At 47.9% G+C, this 22,517-nt stretch overlaps 1 protein-coding gene across 2 annotated transcripts in view; it reads left to right on the forward strand.

The window, feature by feature from the left end:
- Positions 1-22,517, forward strand: part of ATM (ATM serine/threonine kinase) — a 147,823-nt gene that overhangs the window by 76,489 nt on the left and 48,817 nt on the right. For both annotated transcript variants that reach the window (XM_073662206.1, XM_073662207.1), the window contains 12 exons: positions 192-361; positions 3,305-3,548; positions 4,138-4,256; positions 5,000-5,126; positions 8,710-8,909; positions 9,092-9,269; positions 10,639-10,803; positions 11,716-11,848; positions 11,930-12,025; positions 18,079-18,250; positions 20,061-20,202; positions 21,424-21,603. In XM_073662206.1, the coding sequence (XP_073518307.1) occupies positions 192-361; positions 3,305-3,548; positions 4,138-4,256; positions 5,000-5,126; positions 8,710-8,909; positions 9,092-9,269; positions 10,639-10,803; positions 11,716-11,848; positions 11,930-12,025; positions 18,079-18,250; positions 20,061-20,202; positions 21,424-21,603 (1,926 nt within the window). The remainder of the gene's footprint in view (positions 1-191; positions 362-3,304; positions 3,549-4,137; positions 4,257-4,999; positions 5,127-8,709; positions 8,910-9,091; positions 9,270-10,638; positions 10,804-11,715; positions 11,849-11,929; positions 12,026-18,078; positions 18,251-20,060; positions 20,203-21,423; positions 21,604-22,517) is intronic.

Consider the following 22,517-nt stretch of genomic DNA (forward strand, 5'->3'; position numbering starts at 1 on the left):
AATAAACTTTTTATATATCAATAATACAATTGCAATGAAACAGTCCCGAACCAGAGCAAATATTTAGAGAATTAGACATAGCTGGAAGGAGTCCAAAAATGGAACAAATTCATTAAAGGTGTGTGATATTTTTGGTGCAAGGTACGGGTGTAACTTTTATGACTAGGCGTCTTTTCTCCATTTGGTCTCAGGTTTTAGAAAAGGTTTCTACCACCCTGGGATACAGAAATATGAAAGACTTCGTGACCTCACACTTAGGTTACTTGGTTTTTGAGTGGCTGAGAATGAAGATCCCAGAATACAACCTGTCTACTTTTCCTTACACCTTGTTAGATTACCCAAATCTAAGAGATTTCTACAGGTTAGTAAATATCTATCTATCTATGTATTATCTATCTATCTATCTATCTATCTATCTATCCCATATCTATTATCTATCCATATCTATCTATTTATCCTTCTATCTATCTCATTATCTGTCTATCTATCCCTATAGCTATCCCTCTATCTATCCCTCTAGCTATCCCTCTATCTATCCCTATAGCTATCTCTCTATCTATCCCTCTAGCTATCCCTCTAGCTATCCCTCTAGCTATCCCTCTAGCTATCCCTCTATCTATCTCTCTATCTATCCCTCTAGCTATCCCTCTAGCTATCTCTCTATCTATCCCTATAGCTATCTCTCTATCTATCCCTCTAGCTATCCCTCTAGCTATCCCTCTATCTATCCCTCTATCTATCTCTCTATCTATCTCTCGATCTATCTCTCTATCTATCCCTCTAGCTATCCCTCTATCTATCCCTCTATCTATCCCTCTAGCTATCCCTCTATCTATCCCTATAGCTATCTCTCTATCTATCCCTATAGCTATCTCTCTATCTATCCCTCTAGCTATCCCTCTAGCTATCCCTCTAGCTATCCCTCTAGCTATCCCTCTAGCTATCCCTCTAGCTATCCCTCTAGCCAGGGCCGGCTCCAGGTTTTTCTGGGCCCCAGGCGAAAGAGTCTCAGTGGGCCCCTTTAACACATACCACGATTCATGATGCAGAGATACGGCGGAGAAATATATATATATATAGTACAATGCTAAGATTTCACTTCTTACATTACATGAGTGATATCTATTGTAAATTCCACAATAGCTCAGAAACAGGTGAATCGCTCCACACAGAATACTGGCCCCCATATAAGGCTCCATACGGAATACTGGCCCCCATATAACGCTTCATACGGAATACTGGCCCCCATATAACGCTTCATACGGAATACTGGCCCCCATATAAGGCCCCATACGGAATACTGGCCCCCATATAAGGCCCCATAAGGAATACTGGCCCCCATATAAGGCCCCATATGGAATACTGGCCACCAATATAAGGCTTTATGCGGAATACTGACCCCCATATAAGGCTCCATGCGGAATACTGGCCCCCATATAAGGCTCCATACAGAATACTGGCCCCAATATAAGGCTCCATACGGAATACTGGCCCCCATATAAGGCTCCATACGGAATACTGGCCCCCATATAAGGCCCCATACGGAATACTGGCCCCCATATAAGGCTCCATATGGAATACTGGCCCCCATATAAGGCTCCATACGGAATACTGGCCCCCATATAAGGCTCCATACGGAATACTGGCCCCCATATAAGGCTCCATACGGAATACTGGCCCCCATATAAGGCTCCATACGGAATACTGGCCCCCATATAAGGCTCCATACGGAATACTGGCCCCCATATAAGGCCCCATACGGAATACTGGCCCCCATATAAGGCTCCATACGGAATACTGGCCTCCATATAAGGCTCCATACAAAATACTGGCCCCCATATAACGCTCCATACAGGATACTGGTCCCCTTATAAAGCTCCATACAGGATACTGGCCCCCATATAACGCTCCATACAGGATACTGGTCCCCTTATAAAACTCCATACAGGATACTGGCCCCCATATAACGCTCCATACAGGATACCGGTCCCCTTATAACGCTCCATACAGGATACCGGTTCCCTTATAACGCTCCATACAGGATACTGGCCCCCATATAATGCTGCATGCAGGCTGTTACCCCCCACATAATGCCCCATACAGGCTGTCCCCCCCTTATAATGCTCCATGCAGGCTGTTACCCCCCACATAATGCCCCATACAGGCTGCCCCCCCCCCTTATAATGCCCCATGCAGGCTGTTCCCCACCTTATAATGCCCCATGCAGGATGTCACCCCCCCTCTTTATAATGCCCCATGCAGGATGTCACCCCCCCTCTTTATAATGCCCCATGCAGGATGCCCCCCCCCCTTTATAATGCCCCATGCAGGATGTCCCCCCCTCTCTTTATAATGCCCCATGCCTCCATACATTAAAAAAAAAAAATCAAATACTCACCTCCCTTCTCCTCACCTGCTGCCCGCTGCCCGCTACTCGGGTCCGAACTCCAGCGTTGTCGGCGTCTTCCCGCTCAGCGCTCCCTGTGACGGCTCAGGGGAGGGCGCGGTATAAAGACGTCACCGCACCCTCTGACCTGAGACGTCACAGGGAGCGCAGAGCAGGAAGACAGCTGAGTTGCGGAGGCACGGGGAGAGGTAAGTATCCAACTGCCGGGGCCCTGAGCAAGCGGCGGAGAAGGGCGGGCGCTGACACCGCTCTCCTCCGCCCATAGCCCAGCGGGGTGCGCGACCGCCAGTGGGCCCCTCTGCCTGCTCAGGGCCCCGGCATTTGCCCGGGTGTGCCGGGTGCTGACGCCGGCCCTGCCTCTAGCTATCCCTCTATCTATCCCTCTATCTATCCCTCTAGCTATCCCTCTATCTATCCCTCTATCTATCCCTCTATCTATCCCTCTATCTATCCCTCTATCTATCCCTCTAGCTATCCCTCTAGCTATCCCTCTAGCTATCCCTCTAGCTATCCCTCTAGCTATCCCTCTAGCTATCCCTCTAGCTATCCCTCTAGCTATCCCTCTAGCTATCCCTCTATCTATCCCTCTATCTATCCCTCTAGCTATCCCTCTATCTATCCCTCTATCTATCCCTCTATCTATCCCTCTATCTATCCCTCTATCTATCCCTCTAGCTATCCCTCTAGCTATCCCTCTATCTATCCCTCTAGCTATCCCTCTAGCTATCCCTCTAGCTATCCCTCTAGCTATCCATCTATCTATCCATCTATCTATCCATCTATCTATCCATCTATCTATCTAGCTATCCCTCTAGCTATCTATCTATCTATCTATCTATCTATCTATTATTCATTGTATGTACTTGTATTTGTTACCCTTTCTGCTCTTTGCTACAGGTCCTGCTACAAAGTGCTTATTCCATCTCTAGCCATAAGGAGTGAGTTTGCTGAGATCAGGTCTATGGCTCAGTGTATTGAGGAGGACTGTAAGGTCCTGCTTGCCGACTGTTTCCCTAGAATTTTAGTGAATATTTTGCCATATTTTGCATCGGAATGTAAAAGTGACTCTGAGAAGACAAATAGGGAAGTTGCATCAAAAGTCTACGATTTGCTACGAGACGACAGCTGCTTAGGAACAAAGGTATTTCTTTGCTTGCTTTAAAGGATATGGACACCTTTCGGAGCAATTTTTTTTTACCTTACAATAAATAATATTTTTTTTGCAGTTGGGTCTCATTAACAGTTTTGCACCATTTGCCTTCTACAGTCTCTACGATATACTGTTCATTGCTAGCTGCAGAATGAGTTAACTGAGGTTCTGTCGGGGAGCTCTTCTCTTTTGTCTTCTGAGCTCCTTTATCACCACAGATATCAGCCGATCTTTCATGTGTCATAAATCAGTTGAGAGAAGCTCAGAGGAAGGAAGAGAAGAGTTACCAACTCACCTGTTATTAGGCGCTCACTGAAAGTGTCTCAGTTAACCCTTTATGCTGCCAACAATTGACAGTGCAGCACAGAAGCTATAGAAGGCAAATTTTTAATTGTGCAAAATTGCAAACCTGATTTTTAGACGACAATGCATGCATTTAAAGGGTCAGGGGATATTACGTCTATTTAATACCTACCAGAAAACAGTTTGCTGGGTATTTTGTGCCTGTCCCATTCTGTATGTTAGATAGAAACAAATGTAAAACTGTCTCATAATGAAATCTGCTCAAAACTGTTTGCAGCAAATAGACGACGTATTTCAGCGGAAACTACCCGAAGTTGTGGTGGAGTTACTGATGACTCTGCACGAGTCACCAAGCGATGGAGAAACAAGCAAGAGAGACTTCCTTCAGTACACAAGGTAGATGGGATCTATTGTCATGTCATTGGGTGATAATAATAATAATTTTTATTTATATAGCGCCAACATATTCCTCATCGCTTTACAATTCAATGTCATTGCATCATTGCTGATCATTTTAGGTTGTGCACAGGAACATGCGCTTTGGTTTTAAGACTTTCACTTTATGGTGAAAATGATTTTACCTTTCGTTCTATGGTCAGTACTGTTATGGCGATACAAAAATTTAGTTTGTTTCACTCCTTAAAAGAAATAAACGTACACAAAAAATATTACAGTGAAATAATTTGTGTCGCTATTTATATCTATTTTTTTTTTTTTTTATATACAAGATTAGTAGCTTTACCACCCATTCTTACACCACCGTCCTCGAGTGATACGTCCTTTTGCTTTTGACAAACTAACAGGAAAGTTTAACTGTTTTATGGCCACAGACCACATCACGGTTGAATGTGCAGGGAAACAATGAGCCTGTAAAAGAAAAATAAAACTTTTGTAATGAAAAATTTTGTAATGAAATCCAATTGCATAGAATATTTTTTAATTGAAAATACATGCATTTAAGTATGTATACATGTATAAAAAAAAGTCCCCAGAAGTGGGCAACCAACCCCTTTTAAATGTTTACAGGTTTTGAGTCTTTTTAATATTAAAGTTTCTGTTTTGCTAACCCTTTATTATTTGTGTAAAACATTTCACAATTTTAAACAAACTTTTACATCTTTCTCTTTTTTTATTTCTAGGGAACTGGATCCGGCTCCCAATCCCCCATACTTTACTTCCTCTGTGATTAAAGCGACATTGAATTATATCAGCAGTTGTCACAAAAGCAAACAAAAAAGTCTTATATCCATTCTCTCAAAAACGCCAGTGAGTACTTAACGTAAAACTAGATATTAGAGCTCAATGACTTTGTTCAATGTGAAAAGAAAATCCCTAAAACCTTGTTGATGATAAAAAAAAATGAGAAAAAAATCCCTCCACCCCTCCACATTCACATAAAACAAATGACCACATAGCCGCCGGCATTGATAGCATGTAGAAACTGTCACTATGCACCTTCTACTACTTTCTCATCTGGCAGCCAAGGCAAAGTATCAGCTCAAGAGAGTCAGGCAGTACTTTCCTGGTATGTGGCCAGACATCTGGGGTGCCAGTACTTTCCTGGTATGTGGCCGGACATCTCAGGTGCCAGTACTTTCCTGGTATGTGGCCAGACACCTCGGGTGCCAGTACTTTCCTGGTATGTGGCCGGACATCTTGGGTGCCAGTACTTTCCTGGTATGTGGCCTGACATCTCGGGGTGACAGTAATTTCCTGGTTTGTGGCCGGACATCTCGGGTGCCAGTACTTTTCTGGTATGTTGCTGGTGCCAGTACATTCTTGGTATGTTGCCGGACATCTTGGGTGCCAGTACTTTCCTGGTATGTGGCCAGACATCTCGGGTGTCAGTACTTTCCTGGTATGTTGCCAGACATTTCGGGTGCCAATACTTTCCTGGTATGTGGCCGGACATCTGGGGTGCCAGTACTTTCCTGGTATGTGGCCGGACATCTCGGGTGCCAGTACTTTCCTGGTATGTGGCCGGACATCTCAGGTGCCAGTACTTTCCTGGTATGTGGCCGGACATCTCGGGTGCCAGTACATTCTTGGTATGTGGCCGGACATCTCGGGTGCCAGTACTTTCCTGGTATGTGGCCGGACATCTCGGGTGCCAGTACTTTCCTGGTATGTGGCCAGACACCTCGAGTGCCAGTACTTTCCTGGTATGTGGCCGGACATCTCGGGTGCCAGTAGTTTCCTGGTATGTGGCCGGACATCTCGGGGTGACAGTAATTTCCTGGTATGTGGCCGGACACCTCGGGTGCCAGTACTTTCCTGGTATGTGGCCAGACATCTCGGGTGCCAGTACTTTCCTGGTATGTGGCCGGACATCTCGGGGTGACAGTAATTTCCTGGTTTGTGGCCGGACATCTCGGGTGCCAGTACTTTTCTGGTATGTTGCCGGACATCTCGGGTGCCAGTACATTCTTGGTATGTTGCCGGACATCTCGGGTGCCAGTACTTTCCTGGTATGTGGCCGGACATCTCGGGTGTCAGTACTTTCCTGGTATGTTGCCGGACATATCGGGTGCCAGTACTTTTCTGGTATGTTGCCGGACATCTCTGGTGCCAGTACATTCTTGGTATGTGGCCGGACATCTCGGGTACCAGTACTTTTCTGGTATGTTGCTGGACATCTCGGGTGCCAGTACTTTCCTGGTATGTGGCCGGACATTTCGGGTGCCAGTACTTTCCTGGTATGTTGCCGGACATTTCGGGTGCCAGTACTTTCCTGGTATGTTGCCGGACATCTCTGGTGCCAGTACATTCTTGGTATGTGGCCGGACATCTCGGGTGCCAGTACTTTCCTGGTATGTTGCTGGACATCTCGGGTGCCAGTACTTTCCTGGTATGTGGCCGAACATCTCGGGTGCCAGTACATTCTTGGTATGTGGCCAGACATCTCGGGTGCCAGTACTTTCCTGGTATGTGGCCAGACACCTCGAGTGCCAGTACTTTCCTGGTATGTGGCCGGACATCTCGGGTGCCAGTAGTTTCCTGGTATGTGGCCGGACATTTTGGGTGACAGTACTTTCCTGGTATGTGGCCGGACATCTCGGGTGCCAGTACTTTCCTGGTATGTTGCCGGACATTTCGGGTGCCAGTACTTTCCTGGTATGTTGCCGGACATCTCTGGTGCCAGTACATTCTTGGTATGTGGCCGGACATCTCGGGTGCCAGTACTTTTCTGGTATGTTGCTGGACATCTCGGGTGCCAGTACTTTCCTGGTATGTGGCCGAACATCTCGGGTGCCAGTACATTCTTGGTATGTGGCCAGACATCTCGGGTGCCAGTACTTTCCTGGTATGTGGCCAGACACCTCGAGTGCCAGTACTTTCCTGGTATGTGGCCGGACATCTCGGGTGCCAGTAGTTTCCTGGTATGTGGCCGGACATTTTGGGTGACAGTACTTTCCTGGTATGTGGCCGGACATCTCGGGTGCCAGTACTTTCCTGGTATGTGGCCAGACATGTCGGGTGCCAGTACCCCAGTAGTACACCTGTGACCACCAAACAGGATATACGAATATTAACCACTTTACAGTCTGTGCCGTATTTGTATGCACAGGCTGTAACCCCCGGTTCAGTGAGGGCTCCGGCGCTGAGCCCGCACTGAACCGGGCACATGTCAGCTGATTCTTAAAGCTGACATGTGCCCGCAACATCCGCGGGTGGAATCTCGATCCACCTGCGGCTGTTAACATGTTAAATGCCGCTGTCAATCTCTGACAGCGGTATTTAACATCGCCGCGTCGGAAGCACGTCACTTACCCAGCCCATCGGTGACCCTCTCAAGTGATCGCGGGTCACCAATGCGTGGGCATGACAACCATGGTTCTGCAGCAGACTCCTGTGGTTGTCATGAGCTGATCGCTATGAGCGCCACCTAGTGGTCGGCGCTCATAGCACAGGAGCATTTCTGCTACATAGAGGTGATCTGCTGATCACCTCTATGTAGCAGAGCTGATCAGACAAGTGCTGCTTCTAGTCTCCTATGGAGACTATAGAAGCAAGCAAAAAGTGAAAAAAAAGTTTTTAAAAAAATTTAAAAAATAAGTTTAAATCACCCCCCTTATCCCCATTCAAAATAAAATAATAAAAAAAAAACCCACATACACATATTTGGTATCGCCACGTTCAGAATCGCCCGATCTATCAGTATAAAAAAGAATTAATCCAATCGGCGTAATGAGAAAAAAATTCTAAACGCCAGAATTAAGTTTTTTTGGTCGCCGCAACATTGCAATAAAATGCAATAACGGGCGATCAAAACATCGTATCTACCCCAAAATGGTATCAATAAAAACTTCAGCTCGGTGCGCAAAAAATAAGCCCTCACCCGGCCCCAGATCCCGAAAAATGGAGACGCTACAGGTCTTGGAAAATGGTGGCATATTTTTTTTTTTTTTTAGCAAATTTTGGAATTTTTTTTCACCACTTAAATAAAAAAGAACCTATACATGTTTGGTGTCTACGAACTCGTAATGACCTGGAGAATAATAATGGCAGGTCAGTTTTAGCATTCAGTGAACGTGATAAAAAAAAAAAAAAAACATCTGTGGTATTGCACTTTTTTTGCAATTTCACCGTACTTGGAATTTTTTTCCCGTTTTCCCGTACACGATATGGTAAAACTAGTAATGGCGTTGAAAAGTACAACTCGTCCCGCAAAAAATAAGCCCTCACATGGCCATATTGACCAAAAAATAAAAACGCTATGGCTCTGGGAACAAGGGGAGCAAAAAATGAAAATGCAAAGAACGGAAAATCTCAGGGTTGCGAAGGGGTTAAGAAAAAAGTGTCAGTGTTGCTGATGAGGATCTTAATATCTTTTTTTTGTTTTTTTTAGGATGCTTTCCAAAAGATTTTGCTGTCCATATGCAAACAGGCTGCGGAAAGCAACAATATCCACAAAAAGCACCGTATTCTCATCATTTATCATCTGTTTGTTGATCTGCTGTTGGAAGAAATTAAAGATGGTTTGGGAGGAGCGTGGGCCTTTGTCCTCAGAGATGTCATTTACACCTTGATCCACCACATTAATAACAGGTACATTTAAAAAAAAAATTTCATATGAAAAAAAATCCATTTTCTTAGACCGACCTGTCGGGAGAAGAAACAGGTTCCCTCGTGGGTCCTAAATACATATTTATTATAGCAAGAAATCTATCTGGTTTCTCATAGGGAAATTTAAAATATTGAGTTATATTTAAGTATCCTTTCATTTTTAGAGTGGTTTGCCCTACAAATGACCTTTGCACTCGCAGTACTATGCTGTGTCTTGATCTCTTACATCGGGTGTGCAGAGCAGCAGTCACTTACTGCAAGGACGCACTTGAAAGCCACCTGCACGTCATTGTGGGAAGTCTCATCCCTTTGGCGAACTGTCAGACTGAAATCCAACAACAGGTAAACTCTGTTACATAAATCCCAATGGTGCATTTGCGTTATAGCTAGCCTTTTCCCATATTTAGTAAGTGATGACATATTGCTAGAATATGACGTCGCTTAATTGATCAGTGTCATTTCACCAAACTTTGAACAAATCCATAGTACAGACGAATATAAGAAGCTTTGTAATATATCTTATCAGAAAGATCTGCTTTTTTCACGACGTATCAGCCACTTCTTCTATCCCATGTCTTCTGAACTCATCATTCACTGTGAAAAATCGGCATCTTGGTCAGAACTTGGCTTACTGAGAGATCAGATTACAGCTGTCTATTGTCTAAAATCCATTTTGGTCAAAACCTGGTTTACTGAGGGATTAGATTACAGCTATTTTCTAAAATCCATCTTGGTCAGAACCTGGTTTACTGATGGATCACATTACAGCTGTCTATTGAGGTCTGGGAATGGGGAAGCAGAGCAAGAGACAGAGACACAAATAGATTGTAACCCCGATTAATCATGGCTGACATTTTGCATGTCAGTCTTAATAAGTGTGCGTTAAAGTAAAATGCACCGAATTCATTAACAGGCACGCACCTTTTAATGAATATATGATATCTTGCAGCTGCCATGCAGAAACATAAAGAAATCAGGGGCTTTTGTGGCGTAAATAATGATGAATTTTTCAGTCGTGCTTGACCACACCCCCCCGCCAATCTCCTTACTCTTTTCAAAAAGTTGGTGGTGCAGGCTGGATCTGGTGTAAAAATGCAGAATTTTTGCTCAAGTATGAGTTGTGCAAATATTTAGCAACATTTCAGTTTTACACCAGAATCCTGGAGAAAACTGTTTGATGAATCGGGGGACTGTGTTGCTTTCTAGTACGTGTTTATTTCACCTTAGTATTGTGTTCATATATTCACTGCTCATTAATGCTGTATATTCTCCTCCACGGGGCTGCGTGAGTCGGACGGGGCTGCGTGAGTCGGACGGGGCTGCGTGAGTCGGACGGGGCTGCGTGAGTCGGACGGGGCTGCGTGAGTCGGGACGGGGCGGCATGTATGCATAGTATGAAAATATGATTATAGAGCGAGATCTGACTAGTCCGATGATGTCCCCAGCCAGCTTCTCTCCCTCCCCTGCTCCAGTAAATTGATAAGTCTTTCCCTATGTACCCACATTTTAGAGACCTGTCAATCAAGTGGAACGGGGAAAAGCTGCTGAACAGTCTCTAGTCAGGTCTCTCTATATCCCAGCCAGTGTTTCTGTAACGCCCCACCACCATGGTTCTGGCAGCATGAATCTAATGACTTTGCACATTTCTTTTCATGTTTCGTTTTTGAAGGATAGATTGGTGCAGTTTCTTTTTCTCATGTCTATCCTACAGGTGTGCGACTTACTGACCTTTTTGGTAATTGAAAGCCAAGATAATGAAAATCTGTACCACACAATTAGACTTCTGGATCCTTTCCCTGACCACCAACTGTTCAAGAACCTGCGGCAGACCCACCAGAAAATCAAATACAGCAAAGGAGCTTTCTCGCTAATAGAGGTATCTTTACCAATGTAACAAGGAACATTTAAGGGAGGCTCTACTGACATTCTGCTCATTGCAACGTATACAAATCTGGCTGAAGGGAATGGAAAACCAGAATAACGAGAATAGAAAGAACCCCACTGGAAATTCAATCCCATTCACATGTAGTCCTTGTCCTATATGAATCCATGCCGCTCCGGTGGTCCCCACCAGTCTGGCAATGATGACATCCCGTCCTTCATTCATCTGACTTCTGCAGCCGTTCACAAGCCACCAATGTCATGTACTGTACATGCAAACATCAATTTACGTGAATGATGGATGGGACGTCATCACTATAGGACCGTGTGGGCAATGGTAATGTCTAACTTGAGACCCTCATCTTTTGTAGCTTAGAGCTGCTGGTAAAATGGTAGTGATAACAGGGTATTGTCAGGAGCTGGTGCAAAAGCTAATTGTGGAGGCGGCTTCACTGGCCTAAGGCCGTGTCCAGTCGAGCGTATTTTGTCTTTGTCTGTACGCAGAACAGATAGGACTTGGACCAATATAAGTTAATGGTCTGATTTAGATGAGCACTTTTCTGCCCTTATGAAAAAAAATGGAGTACAGTGTTTTTTGGATGCGACTCGCCCATAGATCTCCATGGGTGCAGAAAAAATGGATGCCATACTGACACCATCCTTATGGCATCGACTGTCAATGGATCCATTGCAAAGATTAAATAAGAAACTATATTACGTCGTTTGTTATTGTTTTTTTAATTGTGGATGTAAAAAACAGATGTCAAAAAGAAACCTGCAGATGACACACGGACATGATTGTCTGAATTCCGCCTAAATGAAAGATGCAATTCCTTTCACGTTTGGTCAAAATATATCTTGAAATTTTAGACTTTCTCCAGCTTTGCCCTTTTTTTTTTCTTTATAGGAAGTAAATCATTTTCTGTCTGTAAGTGACTGCGATTCTCTTCCATTAACAAGACTGGAAGGAATAAATGATTTGAGGAAAAAGTTACATCAGCACAAGGATGAAATGAAAGATATTGTGCGCGACTTCCAAGGTATTCTGTCTGCAGTTTGTCTAGAGGACCATGTAAGACGCTGAACCTCGTTCTGTAATGGGGAATTTTCTCTCCACTTAGGAAATCCTCAGAACAGCGTCATTCCAAAAATGGTGATGAGTCTTTTAGAGTTGAGCAAGAATGCAGCTGATCTGGACAATGGGAGAGATGTATTAGGTGAGTGATAAAAACGCTCATTACATTGTCACCTGGGAAGCCTGACATAAAAAGCATCATTGTGATACAGGAATCCTAAACATCCTATTTTTCTCTTATTTTATATACATATTATTATTATTATTTTTTTTAATCCACTAAATGGTTCCTGAGATATAAGCCTTTTTATTTAGTTCTAATTTTTCATGGTCTTTACCATAAAGGCATTGCTCACAGGGTAATTATGCATGTCCCAAAAAATCCTATGAGCTACGCCCCCCTTGGCAAAGATAATAAAAATTAGCACTTAATAAAAAGGCCCATACCTCTGGAACCGTATGGCTGACAAAACTTAAAAAATTGAATACTCAGAAGAGGAGCAGGAATAAAATGTATGCAGAATCTGGAGACTTTTTACCTGTTGACAGGTCCTCTTTAAGGCTGTGCTCACATATGCATCAGAAGCTCTGTTTTTTTCCTAGTGCATGTATGATATCCCCTGATTGAGCCTGTCATAAGTCAATGAACAGTATTCAAATCCATTGTGAGACACATCCTGCATAGCATCATGGCTTCCATTGCGAATGTAACATTATATTATTTAAGAATGGTGGACCTGCAGTATACCACCACTGAGATATTGGCACGAAAGACACTAATAAAGCCTTAAAGAGAACCTGCCAGCACGATTTTGTAATGTAAAGGTATGGCTAGAATGACGAAACTGATTACATTGATACCTTTTGAAGAAATCCGCTGAGTGATTTCCCGTCCCCTCTGCCTGCCTCTGGTCTGTGATTCCCCGGCCCCTCCGCCTGTCTCTGGTCTGTGATTCCTCGGCCCCTCCGCCTGCCTCTGGTCTGTGATTCCCCGGCCCCTCCGCCTGCCCTGTTCTTTGATTCCACGGCCCCTCCGCCTGCCTCTGGTCTGTGATTCCCCAGCCCCACCGCCTGCCTCTGTTCTGTGATTCCCCGGCCCCTCCGCCTGCCTCTGTTCTGTGATTCCCCGGCCCCTCCGCCTGCCTCTGGTCTGTGATTCCCCTGCCCCACCGCCTGCCTCTGTTCTGTGATTCCCCGGCCCCTCCGCCTGCCTCTGGTCTGTGATTCCCCGGACCCTCCGCCTGCCTCTGGTCTGTGATTCCCCGACCCCTCCGCCTGCCTCTAGTTTGTGATTCCCCGGCCCCTCCGCCTGCCTCTGCTCTGTGATTCCCTGGCCCTCCGCCTGCCTCTTATCTGTGATTCCCCGGCCCCTCCGATTGCCTCTGCTCTGTGATTCCCCGACCCCTCCGCCCGCCTCTGCTCTGTGATTCCGCGGCCCTCTGCCTGCGTCTTATCTGTGATTCCCCGGCCCCTCCGCCTGCCTCTGCTCTGTGATTCCCCGGCCCTCCGCCTGCCTCTTATCTGTGATTCCCAGGCCCCACCGCCTGCCTCTGGTCTGTGATTCCCCGGCCCCTCCGCTTGCCTCTGGTCTGCGATTCCCTGGCCCCTCCGCCTGCCTCTGCTCTGTGATTCCCCGGCCCTCCGCCTGCCTCTTATCTGTGATTCCCCGACCCCTCCGCCTGCCTCTGCTCTGTGATTCCCCGGCCCTTCGCCTGCCTCTTATCTGTGAATCCCCGGCCCCTCCGCCTGCCTCTGCTCTGTGATTCCCCGGCCCTCCGCCTGCCTCTGGTCTGTGATTCCCTGGCCCCTCCGCCTGCCTCTGGTCTGTGATTCCCCGGCCCCTCCGCCTGCCTCTGCTCTGTGATTCCCCGGCCCTCCGCCTGCCTCTGATCTGTGATTCCCCGGCCCCTCCACCTGCCTCTGATCTGTGATTCCCCGGCCCCTCCGCCTGCCTCTGGTCTGTGATTCCCTGGCCCCTCTGCCTGCCTCTGGTCTGTGATTCCCCGGCCCCTCCGCCTGCCTCTGCTCTGTGATTCCCCTGCCCTCTGCCTGCCTCTGATCTGTGATTCCCTGGCCCCTCCGCCTGCCTCTGGTCTGTGATTCCCCGGCCCCTCCGCCTGCCTCTGCTCTGTGATTCCCCGGCCCTCCGCCTGCCTCTGATCTGTGATTCCCCGGCCCCTCCGCCTGCCTCTAATCTGTGATTCCCCGGCCCCTCCGCCTGCCTCTGGTCTGTGATTCCCTGGCCCCTCCGCCTGCATCTGCTCTGTGATTCCCCGGCCCCTCCGCCTGCCCCTGGTCTGTGATTCCCCGGCCCCTCCGCCTGCCTCTGGTCTGTGATTCCCCGGCCCCTCCGCCTGCCTCTGGTCTGTGATTCCCTGGCCCCTCCGCCTGCCTCTGCTCTGTGATTCCCCGGCCCCTCCGCCTGTCCCTGGTCTGTGATTCCCCGGCCCCTCCGCCTGCCTCTGCTCTGTGATTCCCCGGCCCCTCCGCCTGCCTCTGGTCTGTGATACCCCGACCCCTCCGCCTGCCTCTGGTCTGTGATTTCCCGGCACCTCCGCCTGCCTCTGGTCTGTGATTTCCCTGCCCCTCCGCCTGCCTCTGGTCTGTGATTCCCCAACCACTCCGCCTGCCTCTGGTCTGTGATTCCCCGACCCCTCCGCCTGCCTCTGGTCTGTGATTCCCCGACCCCTCCGCCTGCCTCTGGTCTGTGATTCCCCGGCCCCTCCGCCTGCCTCTGGTCTGTGATTCCCCGGCCCCTCCGCCTGCCTCTGGTCTGTGATTCCCCGGCCCCTCCGCCTGCCTCTGGTCTGTGATTCCCCGGCCCCTCCGCCTGCCTCTGGTCTGTGATTCCCCGGCCCCTCCGCCTGCCTCTGGTCTGTTATTCCCCGGCCCTTCCGCCTGCCTCTGGTCTGTGATTCCCCGGCCCCTCCGCCTGCCTCTGGTCTGTGATTCCCCGGCCCCTCCGCCTGCCTCTGGTCTGTGATTCCCTGGCCCCTCCGCCTGCCTCTGGTCTGTTATTCCCCGGCCCTTCCGCCTGCCTCTGGTCTGTGATTCCCCGGCCCCTCCGCCTGCCTCTGGTCTGTGATTCCCCGGCCCCTCCGCCTGCCTCTGGTCTGTGATTCCCTGGCCCCTCCGCCTGCCTCTGCTCTGTGATTCCCCGGCCCCTCCGCCTGCCCCTGGTCTGTGATTCCCCGGCCCCTCCGCCTGCCTCTGGTCTGTGATTCCCCGACCCCTCCGCCTGCCTCTGGTCTGTGATTCCCCGGCCCCTCCGCCTGCCTCTGGTCTGTGATTCCCCGGCCCCTCCGCCTGCCTCTGGTCTGTGATTCCCCGGCCCCTCCGCCTGCCTCTGGTCTGTGGTTCCCCGGCCCCTCCGCCCGCCACTGGTCTGTGGTTCCCCGGCCCCTCTGCCCGCCTCTGGTCTGTGGTTCCCCGGCCCCTCCGCCCGCCTCTGGTCTGTGGTTCCCCGGCCCCTCCGCCCGCCTCTGGTCTGTGATTCCCCGGCCCCTCCGCCTGCCTCTGGTCTGTGGTTCCCCGGCCCCTCCGCCTGCCTCTGTTCTGTGATTCCCCGACCCCTCCGCCCGCCTCTGGTCTGTGGTTCCCCGGCCCCTCCGCCTGCCTCTGGTCTGTGGTTCCCCGGCCCCTCCGCCTCCCTCTGGTCTTGGAATGACAGATCACTGCTGAGATTTCAAACAGAGGAGGCCGGTCATTCACAGACCAGAGGGCAGGCGGAGGGGCCGGGGAATCACAGACTAGAGGCAGGCGGAGGGGCCGGGGAATCACAGAGCAGAGGCAGGCGGAGGGGCCGGGTAATCACAGACCAGGGGCAGGCGGAGGGGCCGGGGAATCACAGAGCAGAGGCAGGCGGAGGGGCCGGGGAATCACAGACCAGAGGCAGGCGGAGGGGCCGGGGAATCACAGATAAGAGGCAGGCGGAGGGGCCGGGGAATCACAGACCAGAGGCAGGCGGAGGGGCCGGGGAATCACAGACCAGAGGCAGGCGGAGGGGCCGGGGAATCACAGACCAGAGGCAGGCGGAGGGGCCGGGGAATCACAGACCAGAGGCAGGCGGAGGGGCCGGGGAATCACAGACCAGAGGCAGGCGGAGGGGTCGGGGAATCACAGACCAGAGGCAGGCGGAGGGGCCGGGGAATCACAGACCAGAGGCAGGCGGTGGGGCCGGGGAATCACAGACCAGAGGGGCCGGGGAATCACAGACCAGAGGCAGGCGGTGGGGCCGGGGAATCACAGACCAGAGGCAGGCGGAGGGGCCGGGGAACCACAGACCAGAGGCGGGCGGAGGGGCCGGGGAATCACAGACCAGAGGCAGGCGGAGGGGCCGGGAATCACAGAGCAGAGGCAGGCGGAGGGGCCGGGGAATCACAGACAGGGACGAGAAGACTCCGTGTTCAGTCCGTCCTCTGTGCACCAAAATCTAATTGGGAGAAAAGTTTAAATGGTGATTAAAGAAGAACCAGCATTACAGCGCCATTACAGCCATGTCTTTACTTCACATTACAAAATCGGGCTGACAAGTTTTCTTTAACCTTATGCTCCTCTCAACATGTTTCACCGCTAACCGGCGTTATCTTCAATAATATAATATTCATGTATGGTGCACCACATGGCAGAATAAACATCGAGTTGCAGAGAATAAGTTTCTCTAGTTTCAATTGATCTAGATCTATATCTTAAACTAGCAGTGTTATGTTTATCTCATCTTTCTATCCATTATATAGAAAGTAAAATAAATATTGAGCTGCAGGTGTCTGCAGTTACACTGCAGCTATTGTTCATTATAAATAGCTATGATATTTAAACAAATGATATATACATATATCCAGTCAACAATATACCATCATTAAATGTTTAAAGGGAATCCAACTGCATTTTTTTGCTATGTAATCTGAGAGTAATATGATGAGCAGACCCTGATTCCAGTCATGTGTCACTTACTGGGCTGATTTCTGTCATTTTAATACAATCACCGTTTTCTCTGCTGCAGATCTAGCAGAGCTCTGAATTCGGAGCCCTCTATAACTCCGCCCACACGACTGATTGGCAGTTTTCTGTGTAAACTGCCTAGGCAGAATGCTGCCAATCAGTGGTGGGGGAGGGAGTTATGCAGAGCTCATGAATAGTGAGGACTCCCTAGTAATAGTTTTACTAGTCTTTTAGTGATAATCAGCTGAGAAAACAGTGATGTTATCAAAACTACAGCAAGCAGCCCAGTAAGTGACACATTGCTGGAATCAGGATCTCTGCCCCTACATTGTGCTGCTCTCAGATTGGGTATCAAAAACCTGGTGACAGATTCCTTTTAAGCCCATGATGGTGTGAATTACTTATCGGTAGACAGTGAGGAACAGATTTTAACTTCATTGTATTTAGTATCGTCATTAATTGTTTTATTAGAAACTAATAAAAGTGAAATCTTATTATAGGGTGGACTAAGATTGGTCATTTTTGTCCTCTTGGGAATAGTTATTTTTCTTCATAAGTTACAGCATTTCCCCACCTTTAGGTCCAAATTATATTAGAGCTAATTACTATTACACCTAGAGGGAAGTGTGAAAATTACATGATTACTATATAAAAATAAAATTCCCTAAAACACCTTAGAAAGTTATATATACAATAAAAATAAAGAGTTATACTCCCTTTACTGATCCCTTGTACTTTGGTTCCAATGTTTCCGGGTCCCTCATTGGCTTCACACGACTGCGGTCACCATGTCACCCGGCACATGATCATCTTTGGAGAAGTACAGGCACCAATAGACAATCCCTTTAAAATGTTAAAACATCCGGACCTGAGGATACTTTGAAAACGTTCCAACGTCAAATGTAGTAGTAAGGATCTGCTTGTTAAAAACAAGAGTCGTGAGTGGGTCAAGTATTGCCTGCAAGTTGTGGAGGACTCCAATACCATGAAAAATACAGAGATGTATAATAAAGCACCAAACGCTGCATAAGCATAAGAAAAACAAAAGTTTATTTTTGCTACAAAGATTATAGAATGTGATCATTTGTGTTAATCCGCTCATATTCACATTACTAGTTCCTTCCAGATCTGTTAATCCCAACTATTGACTATGGATTATTGAGTCACACGGTGTCCCTGTTCCATAAGGTCGCGGTAAACTCTTACAATCGATAGCGTTGTAACTGTCTACTGTTTACTCACTGTCGTCTGCAGAAGCGGTCGGGAGCTGCCTCGGAGAGCTGGGACCTACAGACTTTTGCACCATAGCCCTACAGCACAGGAAGGAGCTGCTGTACGGCAGAGCCGGGGGGCTTTTTGAAGACCAGGAGCTTCAGTGTGTACTCATTATCCTGACACTAATAAATAACATCCTGACGGATCACTGGTGGGTATCCAATACTATATCTCTACCAGTTTTGTGGTGCAATAAATAAGATTATTGCTATCCATGCAGTTACTTCTATATTAAACACACATTTATACAGGAATATTTAGGTAACTCGCTCAGTATAAGCATTGATCAGTCAGTTTTAAAGGGATGGTCCGAAGGCAAATAATTTTTCCCTATCCATTTAGTCCCATTAGTCTAAGCTATTTTCTAATATAATTATCAAACTGACCATTAGTGCTAAAGGCTCTCCCTAGCAAGCACAATATTCACATAAAAACGCAGGAGTATAAGCCAAATTATAAACAAAAATATCTTTATTAACATAATTGACAAGGACTAGTAAAAATATAAAAGGAACATATCAGACAAAAGCAAAGCCACACAGGAAAAAATCTACCCAAATGATCATCAAAATTGTCAATCAAGAAACCACCTCTCTATGACCATGTAATACTTATTAATTTACGCATATTTCTGTATTACATGGTCATAGAGAGGTGGTTTCTTGATTGACAATTTTGTTGATCATTTGGGTAAGATTTTTTCCTGTGTGCCTTTGCTTTTGTCTGATATGCTCCTTTTATATTTTTACTTGTCCTTGTCAATTATGTTAATAAAGATATTTTTGTTTATAATTTGGCTTATACTCCTGTGTTTCTATATGCATTTTATTTTCTAATATACTTGCTTTAAAAATCCCCTAACGATCACTAATTACACTAACTACTTTTGTTTGTTTTTTCTCTACTTCCTGTCTGATGATGATTCATTTGAGCATCACCAGTGCATGCTGGGATACGCAAACAAAGCATCTTAAGAGCAGGGGGCACAGGCTGTGGTCATTGTCACAGCCCCTAGCCCGTCCCTGAAATGAAACATCACCAGTGACTCTTGTTTCAGGGGCTAGTCCCTGCGCTCTACCCGAGTGTCTCCTCCTTTGTGCATTGTCTCCCCCAGTGCCCTGTGCGATGAGCGCGGCGTCCGGTCTGCTGTCTGACTAGTTGAATAGTAATAAGCTGGCAGCAGAGCGGTGTCGCTATGCCCAGCATGCAGGAGGACTAGCCCGCAGGTGATGTCACTGGTCTCTGCGGGGAATAGCACATAGTAGATTAAGACTGAAAGCAACAAAACTTCAAGGGAACAAGGGGTAAATAGACACATGTGAAACAAACTAGAATATGTTTTAAACCTTAGATTCCTCACAGTACCCCCCTTTTACTCTTGACAACAGTTTTACACCCCCCTGGTCATTCTCTTGAGCAGCTTCATCAGATCGTCACCTGGAATGGCTTCCAACAGTCTTAAAGGAATTCCCAGAGGAGCTTAGCACTTGTTGGCTGCTTTGCCTTAACTCTGCGGCCCAACTTATCCCAAACCACCTCAGTTGGGTCAGTTGGGTTGAGGTCAGGTGATTGAGAAGGCCATGACATCTGCCGCTTGTTCATCAGATGAAATGATTGTTCTCGGCGGTGCACCGTCTGGTGTAAACAGGACCATGGCATTTAGTATAGATAGCTCAGTGCGCACTGTTTTCATTGGTCTGCCTGTGGAAAGAGCTATTCAAATGAACACCAATTGGGAAAAGTTTACCGATCGACGATCATATTGTGATGTTGGTCTGTCTGTGTAAACAGACCTTTACTGTGCCTTGATTTTGGAATAAATCGCCAACCGTGTCACCGGCTAAGTGCTCCCACAGCATCACACCTTCCCCTCCATGCGTCATGGTGGGCAACACACAATGTAAAAACCACACATTTAGGAAACCGTTTACCATTTGGCTGTTCTTCTGTATTTTGTGTAGCATCCGTGTACGGTCAGCTGCAGCTACTTGTTTGAAGAATATTTTGGCCACAAAAACCGGTTGTGAGTTTTGGGAGTTGTATAAGGACAGCGGAGATCCCATGCTTGTCTACCTGCAGCCATTCCGTACTCCAAAAAAGAAGGTAAGTGAAATATGGCAACGCTCAGCATCTCCACTTACCAGATATAGAAACGAATTTTATCGTTTCTGTGCATTCAAAAACAATTAAAAAGACAGAACAGAAGATTGAACATTTTCCCTCACCCTTTGCAAGTAAAACTGAAAAGGAGACCATTGAGATGTTGTCTGGGTAGGAAAAGCAATTTTCAGATTTTTCAAAATGTATTTAATTTAGGAAGTCCTCTTTTTTAAGAGTTTAGAGACACAGTCAGGTTTTTTTTTTGCCACTGTGGACCCTATATATTGCTGCATTACACCGACACCACATTAAAGGTAACCTCTCATCACATTGAGGGAAGAGTCAGACAATGATTGCATCGCAATCCTTGGACTGGCCATCGGCTCTTCCCACCCGAGTATGACAGCTGCATAGACATACATGCTGTCACGTTTGGGTCAGGAGAGCCGACGGCCAGTCCATGCATTGCGATGCGATCCTCATCTGAGTTATACGGTCGTGTTACTTTTCCCTAAAGGTTACCTGTTCATACTGGCACCTCCTTGTTGTGTCTTGTAATAACAGCCCCTCGGTTGCAGCTCTGCATACCTTGTAAGAAACACTTAGAAGTCGTCTTGCTCTGTATAAGTAAGAAAGCCAGTCTGTCTGATGGGCGCCTTCAGACCATACTGAGTAACCTCTGTGCCTGCAACCACTTTCATGTTGAGATACATAAGAGTTGCCTAAAGAAAGATGAAACTTAAATCCTTTAGATTCAGTCTTTTCATTGAGCAATGTGAAGATCTGAAGGCCCCATACACATTAGACTAACATCGGCCAACGGTCTAATGTGTGTGGGGTTTACTGCCTCTTCCCCGACAGATGATGTCGGGAGATAAGGATTCGGCTTCTCTGATTTTGGACTACCGATCCTTTTGTACATGTGAGTTAGACCGCTGCCAGAGGAGTCTCAGTGTCTCTCTCCTAGTGTGAATGGGGTTTTGTTTCCATCTTTGTCTTGGATTCAAGATCAGATTTGCATTTTTTTACGGCAAAAGGATGGACACCTTGGTACCTAGCAGAGCCTATTCTAAGTGAATGTGGCCTGTCGACACTGTTGATATCTGTGGTGTGATGGGTCCGGCACTGTGCTGGTGTTTCTGTTATGCACAGGAAATGTGAACAGGGATTTATTAATTGGCAGTGTGTTGTATTCCAACTCCTTGATAATCTTGACCCCATTAGGTCTTTCAGGTAGAAGATATGCATGTAACAGATGGATCACTTAACAGTGTGGATGATCACAGTTTATGGATCCCTCAAAATGAAAACCATGAGGACTGGATAAAGCACCTGACTTGTGTTTTACTTACAAGTGGCGGAGTGAGAAGCGAGGTGGTTCTTCTATTAAAACCGCTGTGTGAGGTGAGTTATTGTGCATTTACATTAGTGTTGCTGTGTACTTTCTCTGCCGGGCAGGAGCGCTCTGTGACATCCTCTGCCGTGCAGGAGCGCTCTGTGACATCCTCTGCCGGGCAGGAGCGCTCTGTGACATCCTCTGCCGTGCAGGAGCGTTCTGTGACATCCTCTGCCGGGCAGGAGCGCTTGGTGACATCCTCTGCCGGGCAGGAGCGCTTGGTGACATCCTCTGCCGGGCAGGAGCGTTCTGTGACATCCTCTGCTGGGCAGGAGCGCTCTGTGACATCCTCTGCCGGACAGGAGCGCTCTGTGACATCCTCTGCCGTGCAGGAGCGCTCTGTGACATCCTCTGCCGTGCAGGAGCGCTCTGTGACATCCTCTGCCGTGCAGGAGTGCTCTGTGACATCCCCTGCCGGGCAGGAGCGTTCTGTGACATCCTCTGCCGGGCAGGAGTGCTCTGTGACATCCTCTGCCGGGCAGGAGCGCTCTGTGACATCCTCTGCCGGGCAGGAGCGCTTGGTGGCATCCCCTGCCGGACAGGAGCGCTCTGTGACATCCTCTGCCGTGCAGGAGCGCTCTGTGACATCCTCTGCCGTGCAGGAGCGCTCTGTGACATCCTCTGCCGTGCAGGAGCGCTCTGTGACATCCTCTGCCGTGCAGGAGCGCTCTGTGACATCCTCTGCCGTGCAGGAGCGCTCTGTGACATCCTCTGCCGTGCAGGAGCGCTCTGTGACATCCTCTGCCGGGCAGGAGCGCTTGGTGACATCCCCTGCCGGACAGGAGCGTTCTGTGACATCCTCTGCCGGGCAGGAGCGCTCTGTGACATCCTCTGCCGGGCAGGAGCGCTCTGTGACATCCTCTGCCGGGCAGGAGCGCTCTGTGACATCCTCTGCCGTGCAGGAGCATTCTGTGACATCCTC

This window comes from Phyllobates terribilis, unplaced genomic scaffold (assembly GCF_046119375.1).
Source record: "Phyllobates terribilis strain yellow unplaced genomic scaffold, ASM4611937v1 Scaffold_2__4_contigs__length_985480577, whole genome shotgun sequence".
Classification (NCBI taxonomy): domain Eukaryota; kingdom Metazoa; phylum Chordata; class Amphibia; order Anura; family Dendrobatidae; genus Phyllobates; species Phyllobates terribilis.